Below are 18985 nucleotides of genomic sequence, written 5' to 3' on the forward strand. Positions count from 1 at the left end.
CGAGCTGCCCTGGCCTCGCTCGCCCTGCGGGGCGCGGGTGCCCGAGGGAGGCGGCTCCCGGCCCGCTCTGCCAGCCCGTTGGGGTTTAACCCCGTCTTTGCCACCCCAGGGGCGAGCCCGTCTCGCTCCTTTTATCTTTCCCGCTTGTCCCCGCTTTGGCATCCGCCTCATGTGGACTTGCGGCCCTTGTGGCATACGGGGGAAGGGCTTTGGGCCAGCCCCCCCATGGCATCCTTCTCCAGGCCCCTGTTAGCATGTGAATGTGCTCACATAAGGCAAAGAAAAAAAAGCAGGGTGAGGACAAAAAGTCGGCTCCGATGGAAAAATAGCTATTTCCAGCGCTTGGTCTGCAGGCCTCTGTCCCTTGGCTAGCACTGAGCGTGCCTCCCCCACTGGGTTTCTAGGCCGTGGTTTCCTTAGGGGTGAGCCTTTGAGATGGGTGGAAAGTCAGGATGCTGCAGTCTACCTCTCCGCGGGAAGCACCTGGTGACGGGGAGGCAAGGGGCTCTGTGATCCTTGCTTTTTTTGGTGGGTTGCGAGGGGTGGCGTAAGATTGTGTTCTGTGGTGTTTTATCTTAGCGTCATGGTTGCTGTCTTCTTTCTGGCAGGTTTTGAGGTGCGTTCTCACGTTGATAGCGTGACATCCCCAGCTTCTCCTGCTTTTGCTACTATACCTCTCTTGCCCCGCTGCCAGCCACCATGGATAAGACCGAGTTGATCCAGAAAGCCAAGCTGGCTGAGCAAGCTGAGCGCTACGATGATATGGCCACCTGCATGAAGGCAGTAACTGAGCAGGGTGCCGAGCTGTCCAACGAGGAGCGCAACCTGCTCTCAGTGGCCTACAAGAACGTAGTGGGGGGGCGGCGCTCTGCCTGGAGGGTCATCTCTAGCATCGAGCAGAAGACAGACACCAGCGACAAGAAGATGCAGCTTATCAAGGACTATCGGGAGAAGGTGGAGTCTGAGCTCAGGTCCATCTGCACCACTGTTCTGGTGAGTGGGGCTTTCTTTTTCCTTCTGTGTTGTTTTTTTAAGAGAACTACAGTATTCGTGTGTGCTGCTGTACTGGGGAATAAGACTGGGAACTTGACTGGGGAATATCAAGTGAAGTATTATGCCGGGGTAGGGGACGTCAGTGCATAACTTCTGCAACCGTTATGTGGGTCACTGTCAGGAGGAAGATCATCTGCACTGTGCTGTGGGCCCCATATATGTAGAGGTATTTGAGATGCACTCAATTTTGAATGCGTATTTGGAGTAGGTTTTTGGATGAAGTGATCCATATGCAGTATTGCACTAGGTAACTCCAGGGGTGCAGAGAATTTAGCCTGGTGCCTGTTTGTGCTGTGGTTAGTAACCTTATCTGTTCATAAGGTAAGCTGAAAAGAAAATGAGAAAACCTCTGTTTCTTCAGATCAGAGCTAATAACCTGTTAAAAGCATTTTAAGTAACTGGGTGTACATTTTGTTTACTTCTTGTGAAGAAACATGCTCTCAAGGGGTCTTTAAGAGACATTTTGAGGGTTTTTTTAATATAAAACATGATCTATATGAATTAAGACATCTGTATTGAAGATAGGAAATAGAGACATGTAGAAATTGGCTTTGTCAGATTAGAGCTGACTTCTCAGGGGAATCTTTAAGATGAATTTGCAGTAATTATAGAATAATGTAAAACCAGGGTGTGAAGACTGGCATGACGCCCCAAGCATGCATCAGAGCCCAGGAATACATTTCAGTACAAGCACCAGAATTCCAGATGCTATCGATAGTGAAACTGTACTGCACTGTAGTGGGAGCTGAAGAGATGCGTGTCAGCAGTGTGGAGGCGGCTGGACGCTCTTTGACGTGACCAGGGAGTTGTGGCTGCAGGAAGCTGCCTGTGTGTAATGCAATAGTAATTGTGTGGTAGATCATCTTCAGTGGTTTGTTGGCTCTTCTTGGTTCCTTTTTTTTTTTTTTGTTGCTCACATGAGAACAGGAAGAAGCAAGTCTATAAGGAAATAAACAATTTTGAGGTAAATGTATCCTAGACTGGTTTAGGAGACCTGAATTTAAAGTTGACTGGTTTGGAAGTAGCTGAATTTGCTTCTTGATTAAGTGTTCTGGCTCACATAGAAGGGAGTACTTCTTTGGATTGTGCTGAAAATCACAGAATTGCGGAGTTGTTTAGGTTGGAAAAAACCTTTAAGACCATCAAGTCCAACTGTTAACCTAGCACTGCCAAGTCCGTCACTGAGCCGTGTCCCTCAGCACCTATATGCTTCCTTGGATGCCGCCACCTAGGTTGTTGGGTTTTTTTTTTTTTGTCTAAATCGGTCAAAATGAGTTACTTTGCTTGAAAATCATGGGGAAATTCAGTAGCTTAATGAATCAGTTGAGTTAAATCCTTAACACATTAAGACACTGTCTTCCAAAGAAGATATTTTTACAGTTACAGAGGTAGTTAAGTTGTAAAACTTTCTCCTTTGTGATGATGATGTGGCTTGTGTAAGGCGCTGATTCCTGTTTCCTGTGACAAGTTTCACTAGAGCCTGGGTGATGGCAGCTGTCACTCCCTCTTGATCACTGTTCAGTGCCCCGCTTCACAGCTACCTTCTTGGCACCTCAGTATAGAGCTCACTCTGCAGACATCTTAATCTCCCTCTGTCCTTCTACCAAATCTAGTTCCTACAAGAAGGTTATGCATAAAACCTCATACTGGTTGCTGTGCCGTCTTGACAAGGAGCTCCCACTTCCATAGGGAGATCGAAGGTCTCCGAATGATGAAGGTAGCGACCTGTTTCACGCGGCATCTATACCGGAATTATTCCAGTTGCATCAAATGGCAGGCAGCAGGAAGTCTGGTAGCTGTGCTGACACAAACTCCTGATGTAGAGATTAATTTTTCCCTGCATTCTAGTCTTTCTCTGTCCTCAGCAATGGCCTGGTTGGCAGCTCTCCCTTTCCTTTCTCGCCTGGAAGGCAGCAGGAAGTAGGGAAGACCGAAACCTACAGCTCCGCACGCTTTTCCTGGCCTGCCCATCTGGCGAAGATGAGCCTTCCTTTGGTGGGAGGAGACGTTGGCTGTCTACTGCAGCCTTCCCATCTTTAGCCTTCCTTTGAAGGCCATGTGCAGTTACGTTCTGTTCAGCTTGTCTCCCTTTCCTGCTCCATCTACCACTCCTATGATCCATGAGTCAGCATCTGAGGGGTTGGAAGTCACAATGTGCAGGCACTACAAAGGATGGGTTTCCTAAAGCTGAGCCACAAAGTGGTTTTTGACTACTCCTTTGAATGATAATTTCTTCTTTACCAATACTGTAGTAACGGATTGTAGCTTTTCAGTTGAATTTCAGAGGTGCTTTTTGAATTCTGTGAAGGCAGCTCAACTGAAACAACTGCTGGCAAGTAGTATGGAAAGGTTGCTTGTCATCTGGAGTATTTGGATTTAGCAAGGGTGGATGTGTTGGGTGGAGTGTGACTGCTGTTAGTCATACTCGTGCTTTTTTTTTTATTACTGCTATGGCACAGCTTTTCAAAATTAAGTATATCTGCTGTTGTAGAAACCTTGGTTTAGAAATACTTGTGCTAGCATTACAAAATAATGCTAGTTTTTGATTAAAAAGGCAACAACACTAAACCTCCAATTACCTTTTTCCCTGTAAAAATGCTTCAAGCCAAATAACTAAGACATTGTTTTAGGGCATGGTTTGATAAGCAACTTAATCACCACTAGGATACAAACATGCAAAATTATGTTGAGATATCTCAACAAAAATTAACACTTTTACTGTTTAATTAACATACAAGCACCATCAGTGGTCACAGTAAGATATTTCAGCAAGCAGTGAAGACGTCTCTAAGTGCCTGTCTTGCAAGTAGGAGTAGGTGTGTTCTGAGCCCTTTCTCACTGTTAATTGTATGACTGCCCTTTCAGGTGGAAGTGGCTCTTTAATGAAGAAATGACTATCAAACAACTTGCACAAATGTTTTATCTGGAAGGTACATTAGGAGGTTTTGTTGAAGTGCCTAGATTGATTGACTAATTCTTTGGTAACATGGAGAATTAATGATGAATCATCCCTTATGAGTCATTGTTGAAACTTCTTGAAACTCTCTTGTCCTTGAATAAAGAAACAGGTTGGCAACATAACTTCTTTTTCAAGGTAGAATTGAACTATGTTGTTTCGTATACTTTGAGTACAAAATTCATGTTTCTTTATATTCTCTGAGTGATTTCAAGACTGGGATACTGGACAGCGTAGAAGGGATGGATGCAGCAGCCACTTTCATCTAATAAGTGAAATAACGAGTGAAACTCTGAAGATGGAATGTACAATGTAAGACTAATGCTTTATTGTATATACTCCATGCCGTTTAGTAGACATCAAAAAAAGGTAACTCGATTTGGAACTTCTCTAGGGGAGCAGATCGAACTGCTGGGCTTTCAGAGCCTTGGCCCCTTTGCGTAGTGATAGCTCATGTTGCATTTGAGCCCCTTCATTCTTGAGGGAGAACTAGTGTAAGAGGAGGACGGACACCAGCCCTTGCCTGGGAGCAGTTCACTCTCCACCTGTAACTTGAGGGTTTTCCATGCATATTTGGTAGCGCTCTGCGTACGTTCAGTTTCTAGGTCCTGGTGTTGTTGGAACTCTTTGTAGAACAATAGAATCATAGAACGGTTTGGGTTGGAAGCGACCTTAAAGCCCATCCAGTTCCAACCCCCCTGCCATGGGCAGGGACACCTTCCACTAGACCAGGTTGCTCAAAGCCTCAGCCAGCCTGGCCTTGAACACTTCCAGGGATGGGGCATCCACAGCTTCTCTGGGCATCCTGTTCCAGTGCCTCCCCACCCTCTCCAGGAAGAACTTCTTCCTGATATCTAATCTAAACCTCCCCACTTTCAATTTAAACCCATTCCCCCTTGTCCTGTCACTACAGGCCCTTGTAAAAAGCCCCCCCCAGCTTCCTTGTAGCCCCTTCAGGTACTGGAAGGCTGCAATAAGGTCTCCCCGGAGCCTTCTCTTCTCCAGGCTGAACAAGCCCAACTCTCTCAGCCTGTCCCCATAGCAGAGGGGCTCCAGCCCTCTGAATAGAAGTGAGATTGGATAACTACTTGCCCACAGTTTAGCCATTGCATCTTCACCAAGTTTTAAGTGTCATTAGGGGCTTGGAAACAACTGTATCTTGATGGTTATTTACTCTTCATGTCTAGCTGCAGCTTAATTATTTTAATATGCGTGTAAGTTTTTGCATAGGCAAGTTAAATATATAGGTGTTTGGAAACAATTGAAAAGCCTCATTTTTATGACGTCCTCTGTAACCAGTTTTACACTGCACTGTGTCAGACCCGTGTCGCTCATTTTTTCGGGAAGTGAGCAAGGGCATTGTGAACGAACGATGGGCCAGCACTAACACTGCTTGGGCTGCTGATTCCCTTCTGTACCCTGAAGCAGTGTGTGCAATGAAATAGTCTTGAGCTGTGAGAGGTGTATCATGTTTCAATTTTTACTGTCTTAAAGTTGGAGAGGATGCATGTAAATGTTTGAGCTGTGAGATTGCACTGTTAATTGTTGAAAGCATTTATTAATGTGTTGCTCTTGCCAGCTTCCTTTTCCTTCCTTCCCCCTGCCCCAAGGTTGCAGTGGTGTTACTACTTCTGCTTTGCGTAATTAAGGAGCAATAAATGCTAATAAAAACACGGATAAAAATCTATGTTCACTTTTGATTTTCATCCATTTTGTAGGTCTAATTCTAAAGTTAATCACTTAAGAAGAAACAAAACAATCCCCATGCTGGAAGATAATGTTCAAAGCAGCTTTTCCAACAGCACAAGTTCATAGCTTCACTGAAAATGAAGTTGGTATTTTCTTGTAGCAGCAAATAGATTCCTCGTGTCAGCTAAAACGTCTGATATCAGATGATGAATCAGGTTTGACTATGGCCCTGTTTTTCCCTATTACCTTTGACTTACAGAAAAGTGAAATATTGATGTTGTTATTAATGCAGAATTTCGTCAGGTTCAGTATCACCTTGGTGCTGCTGTATGAACAATTTACTAGTATTTTGTGTCTTGTGAATCCTTTTTCTCCGCTTTTCCTATTTTCAGTGAACAGCCAGAGTTCATACAGAAATACAGTGTTGTAGAGGTGGAAGTAGTATCTGAGTACAATGATGTTAGGGTCTTTTGACACCAGGGACGATGTAGGACACAGTTGTATTCTGAAGGTTGGGCGTACTAATCACTTAAGTTAATGCTGCTTTTGAACTTGAATTAGTTGTCCCAGTAGTGGTTGGGACAGTGTTTCAAGTATTACTTTTTTACCTTCTGTAAATTAAAGGAAATGCTGTTGATTAATCCCTCTTCTTAAGTAACTGACTAGAAGGACTAGCTACTTCGTGACCCAAAGCCAGACCTTAGGTTGGGAACGTTACTTCTTGGCAAATCCAGAATTACGGAGTGAATGTTAAATGAATGTCTTCATTTGGAATAACAAGTCGCCGTTTTGATAAAAGGTGATGTGCAGGGGGAGAGTTGATTCTCCTTTGTGTTCTTAGCACAGCTTGGGTAGCGAACTTCCTTAGCAAACGTCAATACGTTTGTGGTAAGAATTGTGGAACTTCATGTGTGAATCTTCTAATTCAATGTGCTTCAGGCTAAATTTAAATTCATGTTCTGAACTTGACTTACTCAAGGTTGTACCTTCTTCTACACCACCTTTTGCCGTTCGTTAGAATCTGTTGCTGGAATACTGTGCTACTGTACAAGGAAAAGTGGGTCCTTTTCTGAGAAAGGACTGATGTGGGCAGAAACAAAGCCTAGAACGCACCGAGGTTCTTGACGCGGCTGAAAACTGCTCAAGCCCAACTAAAAATAGATTGAGGAATTCTTATGGTAGCTGAGGCCTCCATCCCATGGGGTCATTGCATGTTGCCCCCCCAGCAACTGGATACTGGCTTTCTAAGAGACACAACCAAGGTAGTGAAAGGCTGAAGTTGAACGGCAGTGAGGTACCACGGTGCAACTTTTCAGAACCTCAGACAATGTTATTTGTGCGTGCAGCGTCACTTCCGTTATTCAGAAGCTACAGGGGTGAGTTTAATCACTGATTTGATTTGCATGGATATCTCCATCTTGAGGTAAGGCTGAGAATAGCATTAACTTATGTCTTGAAAGTAGAAAAACCTGAAGATCAGTGGCTTCTCTGTTCTTAAAAGTTTAAGAAATGATGACCAGAGAATTGCACTTTGCAAAGTCGTAGCTCCTAACAGCTCTGAAAGATCTGTCCTTGTTAACATCCTGTGAGAAGCAGGATGTGGAGTAGTTGAAAATAGGAAATGGTAACAATGATGCAGGTGACCAACTGTTGAGACTGGAACAGCCAGAGCCTTATCAATCTCCAGCGTCAAATATGTCTTTTAGTGAGGTTAAGGTATAGATTAACTGGCCTGGTTGTAGTCAAGGCTGTTAAAGCTTTGTCTATATTATACCTCAGTCTGCTTGTACTTCTGGAATTCTTACATCTCCTGGAGGACATTGACTGTTTGGTGCCCTTGAGGAAGTAGGATGTGCTTGCTGGGTAGAATGAGGCAACAAAGATGCAAACTCTGGTTTTCTGCTAGTGCAATGAAGCTTTTAACAGGCTTTGTGTATCATTGTCATGCTTATCTGCTAGACAGTTGTCTCAGAGGCATTTCTGCTACCTTAGAGACCAATAGGATAGATGCCTTTTAGAAGTAAATCATAAAAAGTTATACATCAGAGACATAAAACTTCATGTGGAAAGAACACTAGCTTGAAGGTTATTACCAATTGATTTCTTCATGATGGCACAATTTGGGGTTGTTCACATTATTAAAGCAGTAAACTGTACCTATTTCTGCATGGGCACAGAATTTTGGTATTCTATTTTCAGTAGTGGAGGATACATGGTTTTCAGAAGAAGGTGGTGAGGAAAATGTTAGGGGCAGGGCTAGTAGAAGTGCATGGATATACTCTGGAAATTTGGGAGGTTGAAGGTGTGTGCTTGATTAATCAATGTTTTCTTTTTTGTGTAGATTTTGCCCCTTTTTTAGTTTTATGCTCTTGGTCTTTGAGAATGACGGGCCTAGTGCCCTTAGATGTTGCTTGCTGTTTGTGTTTAGGTGCTTTTGTACTTGACCATAAGCTTGAAGCTAATTTTATCACAGACTAACTAGGTAAGTAAGGCTGTTGTTGAACGCTACTTTTAGAATCATAGAATGGTTTGGGTTGGAAGGGACCTTAAAGCCCATCTAGTTCCAACCCCCCTGCCATGGGCAGGGACACCTTCCACTAGACCAGGTTGCTCAAAGCCTCATCCAGCCCAGCCCTGAAGACATCCAGGGATGGGGCATCCACAGCTTCTCTGGGCAAGAGATGTTTTGTGGTACTCACTCCACATAGCTCTACCGAGTTCATTGGCCTGATGTTTACAAGTTCCTTCTCATCCTTTCTGCTTCCCAGGATGCTGAAACCAACATCAGAATGCTCCAGCTGAGCATACAGCTGACTCATAAGCGTGAAATTTGCTAATTTACTCTGTACATTTGAATAACAGCTCATGTGAACTGAGCACTTAGACATAGGAGGCAGTAAAAAGTGCCAAGTTTCACATCCTGTGGTTCTGTGCACCCACCAGAACATCAGATGGTAAAGACCTCTGACCTAGAAGGTCCTGAATTAACTGTGATTCTGCTTCTGCCTTTCTCTTAATTTGTTAAAGGAATCAAGGGTTTACCAGTTTCTGACACTGATAAAGATTTATTCTTTGCTTTAGCAATGTTTATTCTGTCCTCAAATTTATGCAATCCATCCACTGAAGTAGTTGGATATAGGAGTCATGTCAGGCTCTGGAAACAGAAAACCTTCCGTTTGCTGTGATAATAAATTTTCTAAATACACTGCATACACTCTTATCAGACTGATAGCCCCATATTTCCTGGGTAAAACTTCTTCAGGAAGTTCTGTTCAGAAGTTGAATGCATTGTACCAAATTCTTGTAAGCAGAAGTTGTTATAAATGGAAGTAGGTAGCAGGGCTTCAGAAAGAAAGTCAGGGTTCACTTGCAATGAGAAACTGTTGTAACAAGGTTATCTGAAATGTTGGCTTCTAGTTGTTGTGACTTAAAGGTTAGACTTCATTGTTGTAGGTTGTGTCATGTGGGGAAGAACAAATCACTGGCAGGCTTCTAACATACTGATACATTGCTGGGTTTCCTTCAAGGTGAAGTTGGACAATGCAGAATGCTCTTCCAGCTGCGCAAAATGATGGGCAGAAAGTGCATCTCTTGTCATTTCTCTCCAATTTCAGTGTTTATAAGCCTCTGGGGCTCCCAAACAGAGAGCAGAACTCAAGCAAGTGAAACTTCTAGGCCCCCCCCGAGTTTGTTTATTATCATGAAAGGCTGGCTTTAAAACTCAGTTATTTGCACAAGGGCAACATAACTTAAACCCACAGAACGCCTGCATGCTGTTTGTTTTGAGTATTGTTAATCTAGGTATATCTCTGTCAGTCAGTTATACCTACAGGGCTTCTGTAGCTGCAGAGTGTAAAAATATTTTTAAATGCAAATTTAGACCTTTTTTGTTTGAGTTTGCTGTATCATGGAAGATCACAAATGGAGGGTGCTGGAAGAAACTTTGGGGTAGTCAAGATTCTGAAGGGAAGAATTTGATGTCAGTAATGCATGCTTACTAAGAGGAAAATAACACTTGAAGTATTTTGAGGAATTAGAAATACGGAAAATGCAATCATGGGAGAATATTAGAATCAATTTGAGAGAAATCCGTGTGATACCAAGAACACTTTCTGGAAAGCTTTTGGCTGTGTTGTATGGCCGTTACTTCAGCAAGAGCCTATAATTACTGAAAAAGGGAATGACGTGCTTCTTTGAAGACTCACATCTACTTTTGGCAGGGGGAAACTGGAAAACTTTAGGCTCTTCCACAAAAACTGGAATAATTCTTTGACTTCACTGGATTGTTGGCTTTGCCTGATGAAAATCTATAGAAAGGAGAACTTGCATTTCCACATGCTTCCAGTTCCTGGCTTACGTAGCTCTTTGGGGACCACCAGAGCTTTCTAACTTCTGGTTTTAGGAGAAATGCAAGCGCTGAATGTAAACTCTAGATGAAATTGATCTCGACCCCAGGTGGGAATAGTGTGGGCAGATGTGCTGCAGCCCAGGCTTCCTTTGCATCTGTTAAGTGAGATTCCAGATACATCATTCAGGGCCAATCCTAAATATTGACTGCCAGTTTTTGAAACTATGTAGACAGAGACTCAGAACCAAATGGAAAAGAGGAATTAGGTCACCCTCTGCGTTTCCATGCCAGGTACGTTTGTCTCTGCTTTTGACAGGGCTTTGTCAGGTCATCTTAAGGCCATGCCCTTACTGGAAAGGAGTGTATGTGTTTTCCTCAATATAGAAACTGAAATTCTAATGGTCTTAAGAAGTCTCTGAAAACTACTTAATGTTCTCCCAAAAGGAGTTGATGCATAGAGATTGAATCCAGAAGGATGAAGAACTTGCTCCTGCTAAGTGTTCTTACTGTTGTAGCAGGGGACTCTCCCTTTCCTGTCAAGAAAACAACCACTGAATGTTAAAACACACCTAGGTTGCAGTGAGTCATACTGTGGACTTTGGAATGACTGATTATACTTGAAATAGTTGAGAAGTCTTAATACCAATTTAGTAGATGATTAAAACAGGCAGTCATTTGTGCGTAGCAGCCTTATTGAAAGGTCTGAGCCTACACCAGTCATCTGTGCTGTCAAACACTTTGGAACATTTAATGTATCTGCCTGACCAACTTCGTAGCTTTACTTTCTGACTGCAGTTAGGGTGGAAACCATTTCTCTACATCCTGCTTGTAGGTGGTTCTTCCTTAGATTGGAGCTGGATAGAGCTTCAGAAATGCTTGAAACTGAAGTATTTTCCAAGTATTTTGCACACTGCAGCCCTGGCTGAATTGATGTAGTGTCAGACTTTGCCTAGTGGGCCCGCTGGAGGCAAGCTGCTCACCTTCTAGATGGCACTGTGACGTTGAATCCACATTCCAGGTGGTGAGTAAACTTGCTAAATAAAAGTGGTGTTGACATGCACCCTGTGCATGTGCATTATTTTTAAGGAACCTTGTCTCAAAATAAGTTTATTTTGAAATTGTTTCTTGGCTTGCAGGTGACCTTTTGGTTCTGTGGGGTTTGGCCAGTAAGTGTGTGCTGTTATAGACAAGTAGAGCGCGAAGTGGCTGTAACTCATGTAACATCTGTTCTGGTGGCGAGCTTCTCCTTAAAAACAAAAGAAACCCTAACAACATGAAAAAAACCCGAAAGCACTTAAAGTCAAAATAGGGGACATTCAGTGTCAGCACAGGAAGGGAAGGAACACCTAGGAAACAGCAATAAAACTCAGTCCAGTCTCTGAGACTTGTGAGAATCGGTGCCCTGTGGAATGGTAGCACCTCCCCTGCTGGCAGGGCTGACAAGCACCTGGACAGCAGAGAGCTGCTGAATGGTTGGTTTGAAGTTCAAGTTGTGTTTTTTTCTGGTTTGGGGTTTTTTCCGTATCACTGAACTTTTTTCTATCATGGGGTGAGGAGGAATATAATTTCTTTATATATTATATGCATTGATATTGATCAGCTTGCTCTTGTATTAAAAAAAAGAGTAATACTATTGGATTTTCTTTCCTCTGGATGCTTTATGTGTCATATGAGTTAAAGCCCAGCAGAGGACTTGGTCTTAAATTACTAAAACTTGCAAATACAAATTACTTCCCACAAACTGTTACGATGTTTGCTTTTAAAGAATAACATTTAAAATCATATCCCCAGAGCGGAAGGTGGTGTTGCAATAGGGTGTTTTCAACAACTTGAAGATACATGGGCCTTAGGCTCCAGAATATTGCTGAAAGTCTGACTTGAAAATCAAACATTCAAAAAACTCTATGCCAGCAAGTTTGAACATCGGCACGCACCTTGCTAAAGATCACGCAGCAGCTTAACCAGGTCATATGTAGGTGGGCAGCCTTTTGGAGAACATTGCTTATGATGGTTGCTCTTACATTTGCCTTTTTCCCTTCTGGTGAAGTGAAATTGATGATACAGCATACTAGGTTGGTGAGAAATGCAAATGGCAATGTACATCAGACTTTTAATAGTGTAACATTAAACAACTGGGTGCTGGTGATGTCCCTTCTGGTGAAGCGAAATTGATGATACAGCATACTAGGTTGGTGAGAAATGCAAATGGCAATGTACATCAGACTTTTAATAGTGTAACATTAAACAACTGGGTGCTGGTGATGTGACCCAAACTTGATGTAGGTGTTGACATCTGAGTGATGGTGGCATTGTAAATATTTTGATTTAGTTCAGTTTACCACATTGAGAACTTGAGTCAGAGCCTGGGCACATGGTGTCTTTAGCTTGCTTTGAAAATTGACCTTAAACTACTTGTGATCAGTAGGTAATCTCGGGAGCTGGCCTGGTTCAGGTTTATCTTGTGGTGCTGAATGGGTAAGTGTGAAGGTGTCTGTTAGCTGATGGTATTGCAATATGTGCAGAGACTCCTTACTCAAGTCTTTGCTTTTCTTATTGAAGTCCAGTTCGAAATGGTGCACGTGCTGAAGGCAGCTCGAAGGGCAACTTGGTATTTGAGATTCTGCGTTTTTCAATTCATCTTTGCCGTCAAGATTCTTTATAGCTGAGTGCGTGGGAAGAGTGAACAGCACCGATCAGACGGTGGCATTTTCCTGCTGCTTGAACCTTCTCTGCGTAGTTAAATTGGACAGAAAGTGTTGCGTGTACAGTGGGGTTGAACTTGATGTCTAAATCAGGCTTGTCTTGTAAAATAGGCTGAGGTCGGGGGTTGGTGGGGCTTCCTGGTTTGATGTCAGCTTTTCAATGAAGGGCTTGTCCTGGAAACGGGTGAGGGAAAGCACATGTGGAGCGGGACTGGTGCAGGAATTGCAGGGGATGCATGCATGGTGTAGGGAGAGGCTTGCTGGATGCCGACACGACAAGTGATGATGAAGGAGCTGTGTCGTCTTTGTATCGGGCACTTGGCGTAAAGATACAGCTGGCGTGTTCCTTCAGGTCTTGCTTTTCATAAAGCTGAAATAATGGGTAAGTGATGAAAGCAGGTGAATTAAACTTAATATTTCTGGCTCAGGTTAATTGCAGTGGTCTTATACTACAACCACGTGTTCCACCCTTGTTCCTGCTTCAGCAGAAGGGAAAAGAGAGTAAGGTAAGACAGTTACTCAGCTGAGAAAGAACAAAAGTAGAACTGGAGAAGGATCCAAATAGGCAAATGGAACTTTCTCTTGGCCTGTAAAGGAATAAGTCTGCCAATGGAGAGAAAAAAATTTTAAAACAATTCAATTTCATCTTTAAAGGGGGAGGAGTGGATTGCTGCCAGGCTCCTAGCCTGCTCCCCGTGGCTTCTTCAGGCACTTCCAGGGACCAGTAGCCCTTTGTTGCTGGCATCTCTTTAATAGGTCAGTAGATAAGCCTGCCTTCTGTAGGAGGGGAGAAGAATATCGTGTATGAGAATGTGAGGTTGTTAGGATGGCAAGTGTTAGTGCTCTGTGAAGGTAGAAATACACTGAGATGGATGAGCAACACCAATGCCAAGCGGGGTAGGAAATCCTGCCACGCTACAGGAGAGGAGTGTATCAGTGTGGAGGAGGTAGTAGATACCAACCAGGAACTGTCACAGTGCAAACCTATTCCAGTGCAGCTGCGCCAGGACACGAAGGGTCTGGCTTGAGGACAGAGTTTGGATTCCTGTGTCCTCATACTGCTCAAGGTCACCTGCCACAGGGTGGGCCAGTGGCTCGAACATCACTTGGCTCTTCACAGCAGCGTCTGACGTAGAGCACGTAATTGGTGGTTGTTCAGGTCTTGGTTTAGAACAGTCACAGTTCTTAATGATGGTGGCATCTGTGTTGTGATATGTAACTTTGTCCAAAAAAAGAAGTGATGGGCATGTTTGCTGTATGTGCAAATGGGTGTCTGTCTGCTCTATGGGCTGACTTCACAGAATTGTACCTGTGGCAGTGCCGGTCTCTTTAGGTAACATCACCATAAACGTTGAGGTTGGCCAGGTCTGCTTCGTTGCTCAAGCTGTCTGTAGTCACTTGATTTACTATCAGCTGATGCTTAAAGTGAGGATTCCTGGCTGATTGCTGTCTGATGGAAAGGTAGAAAAGCCCTAGTAGGGAAAAGATGTAGGAAATCTTGAGTTTTCCTGGCTATTACTGACTCATAACAGTGTAAAATAACTCTTTTAGCTTATTGTGCTGTCTGCTCTCGCTGCCCCACCAACACTTTGTTAGAGCGAGATGCCTTCCAAGAAAGGATGATGATGTCCTGAGATGAATGGCTCACTGCGTGTACCAGATACATCATTGATTTGAAAGATAACGCCTGGGTAGATGAAGAGCGTTACTCAAAGTCTGTTTGTGTTCTGTTCTAGCCTACATGATTCATAAATGAGATCTTGTTCCATTCAAGACTATTAAAAAAACCCAAACCGGATATGTAAAGTCCAGAATGAGGATGTTCCACCCCAGCTGACAGAGGCACAGCTCTCTCTCTGACCCTGTGCTGTGTGAAGGTTTAGGAGGCCCTCGAGTTGAACTGGGAGTGGGAGCTGCTGACTGGGCAGCTCAGCTCTTCTGACTGAGGAGTGCCTGGGAAATAAAGCATTGTGTGTAACCCACGCTTTGCTGGCTGAAAAACTACGGGTCACTCCCAGCATCCCTTTTTTTTCCTCTAAGTTTTGCAGAAATTGCCCAAACGCAGTGGTTTCAAACATGTGGTGGAGGCAGCACTTTGAGGATGCGCTGACACACAAGCAGCAATGCTTCGTGCTCATGGTAGGGTTGGGGGCCATGGCAAAACCCTTTTGTGCTGCTGGAAGAAGTGTGTGGCCTACCCCATCTGGAAAAAAAAATAAACGTGGGCGTTAATGCTCTAGGGAATGTAGGTTTGAAGCTCAGCTGAAATCAGACACGCTGAAGCTCAGCTGTAAACATTATTTAACGTACACAGGGTGTACCAACACCAGCACAGGGTGTTGGTATTCTTAGGTCATAGCTAAGCCACATCAGTTATGTGCAGTATTCTACTGATCTTATTACAGAATTCCATCTTTGGAGGTAGCTCTAGCAGTAATGTTTTATGTGTGCTCACTTTATACTAAATCTTTGGGATTTGGAAGGCATGGAAGAAAAAAATACCTACTTGTTCTTTTGTTGATGTAGTTGTGACATCTGGAAAAGTTTTATTTCAGCATTTGAAAGAAAAATTCAAAGATGTAGCTTTGTCAAATATCTGGTTTAAAACCCCGTACAACATATCTTGGTTGCCTGGTCAGTGCTCCTGGAGCTGGCATAGTTTTCCATATCTCATCTGAGCACATGGATAAATCACATCTCTGCTGCTTCATGCAGTCCCAACCTTAGGGTGGCCTTTGGAGGCTGGTAGTTACTCTTTGGTCGTGACTGATTTAAGGAACCTTTCTAAACGTGGGTGTGTTACGTGGCAGCTTTCATAATTCGGGGCAGTTTCTTGTAGAATCAAACTTCTGTGTTGAACTTGAGGTTACTGCTTGTCGTCTCTGAGACTGTGAAACTGGTTTGTGTGGTGGTGTGCTTTCATGGCTGGCGTTGACATCTCTCGCAGGAGAAAAGCGTCAGGAAAAGAGGGTCAGAATGTGAAGTTTTTCTCGTTGCAGAAACCTGTGGGGTGGGGAGAACTCGCTGCTATGGGAATGACTCATGCAGAATAACAGTATTAATATGGGGCTGTGTTGACCATCTGCCTGCTACGTCTTAACTCTTGGGAACAGACCTAAGTGTTGCTGCTTGTTGCCTACCCCCAGTGAGGTGTGCCATTCGATCGCCGGCATGAGCCCTTGCACATTTCCCTGTGTTACACCACAGCACGCTGTGGAAGCCAAAATGCCTTTTTTTCACCCAACTGGAAGCACCCTACTACAAGCATCAGCTCAAAATAATCGCCAGCACCTCAAGCAGATGGGGAATGCGTACGCGCTTTCAGCTGGATTGCTCTCCTATCGTTGATCGTAGGAGGTAACAACGGTACGGTGGGATGCAGAGGAGTGGGTTCGTGTCTAAAACTAGCTCGTGCTGATTGTAGTGGTGCAGTTGTAGTTAAAATGCTAAGGGGTTTTGCTCTGAAAGCTTACAGTTCCTTAAACATCATCTTTGTAGCTGCTTCATGAACTTGGATACATATTCCTGTAACAAGAACCTCACTTAACTAGTCACAGTTCGCAAACTTGTGGAAACTTTCTGTTCCTTTTATGACCTGTTTTATTTTCCCAGTAACTGAATGCGGATCTTCATCACTTACATTCTTGGTGTGAAGTTGCTCTGAGTCTTGTGGGGTTTCCTTGAGTCTGTTGGAGCTTATTTGCATCTTGTCAGCTCCAGAGAACGTGTGTCAGTTGTGGGTGGTGAGTTGGGTACGGTCGCGGGCGCTCGGGGACAAGGTACCCGCTTCACTGGGGGAAAATCCTGTATCTCTTCTCACCTTCACCCCTGTCTTGGAAGGTCTAGGAGGCCTCGCAGCCTTGGACTTCTCTCCTCTTGCTGGAGCCTTGTAAACCTTCCCCAGGCCCTCTGGTTATCAGTCAGGGGAGCAGCGTTAGCAGTGGCCCGGGGTGTGCTGGGGAGCGTGGTGTAGCTCTTCCTGATCCCGGAGCAGCAGGGTGGACGTGAAGGATGCCTCCCCGCTGCGCTGGAGGGGGTGTTACTTGACAGCCTGGCAGAGCACCAGCACGGTTTGGCGAGACTGGCTACCAACTAGGCGGGTTCAAATCCTTGGCTTTCTCTGGTGGGTGGGCTGGAGATTCCCAATCACAAGTCTTAGAAATGTGTTTTATACAAAAATAGCTGAGTTGATTTTCTTACTTTTTTTTTTTCCTGTGGAGTGGGAATAAGTTCTCTTTATAAATAGCTTTGAAACTTCCTGCGGAGCATTTCATTTTTCCAGTAAAAGTTTACTCGCTTGCAGCAACGTTCTTGAAACGAGAAGTGCATATCCTGAAACTAAACTTGGTCCTGAAAGTATATGTTAGGTGTTAAAATACTAAAATAGGTGTTAAATATTTCAAAATACTGTTAATTTAACCTGTAAAATTACCATTAAAATTAGGTGTAAAATTAACCTGTAAATTAATTGTAAATTAACCTCTTCTTGTTACTTCTTCTGCAGTCTGATCAGATGGCTGACTGTCATTGGGATGATCTGTAGGCTTTGTGCCTTAAACAGTTTGTTTAAATAAGTGTTTGTCTATCTAAAATGCCCTTAAAACTTATTTGCCCTTAAAACTCTTTTTTCCCCTTGCAGCAAACGTTTGACTCCATCCAACTTTCAGGAGGGAAGACAAACAGATTGAACTTCGTTGCAACAGTGTTAGGTCAACGTGTCTTTATTGTTGCTCTTTCAGGAGCTGTTGGACAAATATTTAATAGCTAATGCAACTAATCCGGAGAGCAAGGTATTCTACCTGAAGATGAAAGGAGACTACTTCCGATACCTTGCCGAAGTTGCCTGTGGTGATGACAGAAAACGTGAGTACCTTGCGGTCTTCGTGTTTTTGATAATGAACTTGAGTTTTGGGCTGTGGCGAGGGAGCAGGAAATGAAGTGCACGTGCCAGTATCTTACTGCGAATCCACGTGAGTGCGCTGCGTGGGAGCAAGTGCGTGTCAGCTGGAAATCTCCAGGGTTCCTACAGCTGGAGAGTGAAATTCCAAATAGACCTGAAGCATAGTATGCCAGGGAATTTTAGCTGGTGTTCCCTAAATTTCTGGATAATTGTTCCATAATACTTATTCAGAGCTGCTGGAAAACAATGTAGGTGAAGGTCTGCTAACATATTTAATGTTGGTTATTTGTATTTTTTTGCTCTTCCTCACCAAGTTTGTTTTAGTAAACAGATCTCTAATGTTTCACTCCGTGGTGGAGTCTGCTGATCTGTAAGTTGTAACCGTTTCAGCGTGAAGCAGGCTTCGTTGTAGTCATCCAAGTTTATAAAGAAGCAACAAAATTACTGGCTTAGTGCACTGGCCGAGGAAGTGAGCTGTACTCTGAAACGGTTGATATCCGCAGGGCTAATACTGCCCCTGTAACTTTAGTTTGCCCTTTTGGATCTGGTGGAAAAGGCCTGGAAAACCTTACAGCTAGTACTGTCACTTGATATTGGGCATCTTGAGAATGTGGAACGTTCCCAGAAGCTAGAACATGTGCATAGGTGGTTGTAAGTACCTCAGGAGGCTCTTCTGGGAGGATTTTAACTCTTTATTCAGAGGATGTATTGAATTAAGGGTTAGAACTGTCTTGCAAGGTGCCCAGATACTGTTGTGATGTTCAAAACTCTTGGGATGACGTAAGCTAGTGACAAATTTCTGCATAACAAACTAAAATTAGTCCTGGAGTGATGCTGTGACACAGAAAGGAGAGGGACTGTTGGAGCGGAGCGCTGGGGACTGTCCCTTTGGGTTGGGCATGGTAGGCATCTGACGGAGCTGGCCGCTTCAAACAGATTGAATCGCAAAGTGGGAGGACAGAGCTGCTTGTCACTTAAATAAAGGCTTTGTTAGTCCTCTCCTATTGTGAGAGCATGTAAGTTGAAGATGAAAGTGCACAAAATGGAGTGAAAGTCTTTGCATTAATGAGGTGCTTTCAGAAATCCTTAACCCTTTGCCAGATGGTATGACAGCAGCGGGTCCAAGCGTAGCAGAGACAACTTGTCATTGGCTGTCACAAAGATGATCTGATTTATATTTTCTCTCAAGCAACAGTTACAGAACTGTGGGCATGTCTGGGCAGAGAAATGCCAGCTCAGCTTGCCTAAAATGACTGCAGTTGAAGTGATAATCATGCTGATACGGATGCTTACTGTTGAAGAGGGACTGATCCATGCAATCCCAAGCACAAGTACAG

The 18985-nt window shown here is 43.8% G+C and overlaps 1 protein-coding gene across 1 annotated transcript; it reads left to right on the forward strand.

The window, feature by feature from the left end:
• Positions 1 to 606: 606 nt before the first annotated feature.
• On the forward strand, positions 607 to 17611 carry LOC104504328 (14-3-3 protein theta; the record flags this gene model as incomplete). The annotated part of the gene is made up of 2 exons (XM_010159498.1): positions 607 to 993; positions 17488 to 17611. Coding segments are annotated over exons 1-2 (418 nt in total), but the record flags the coding sequence as incomplete, so codon positions are not given.
• Positions 17612 to 18985: the final 1374 nt, after the last annotated feature.

This window comes from Eurypyga helias, unplaced genomic scaffold (assembly GCF_000690775.1).
Source record: "Eurypyga helias isolate BGI_N326 unplaced genomic scaffold, ASM69077v1 scaffold44819, whole genome shotgun sequence".
NCBI classification, from domain to species: domain Eukaryota; kingdom Metazoa; phylum Chordata; class Aves; order Eurypygiformes; family Eurypygidae; genus Eurypyga; species Eurypyga helias.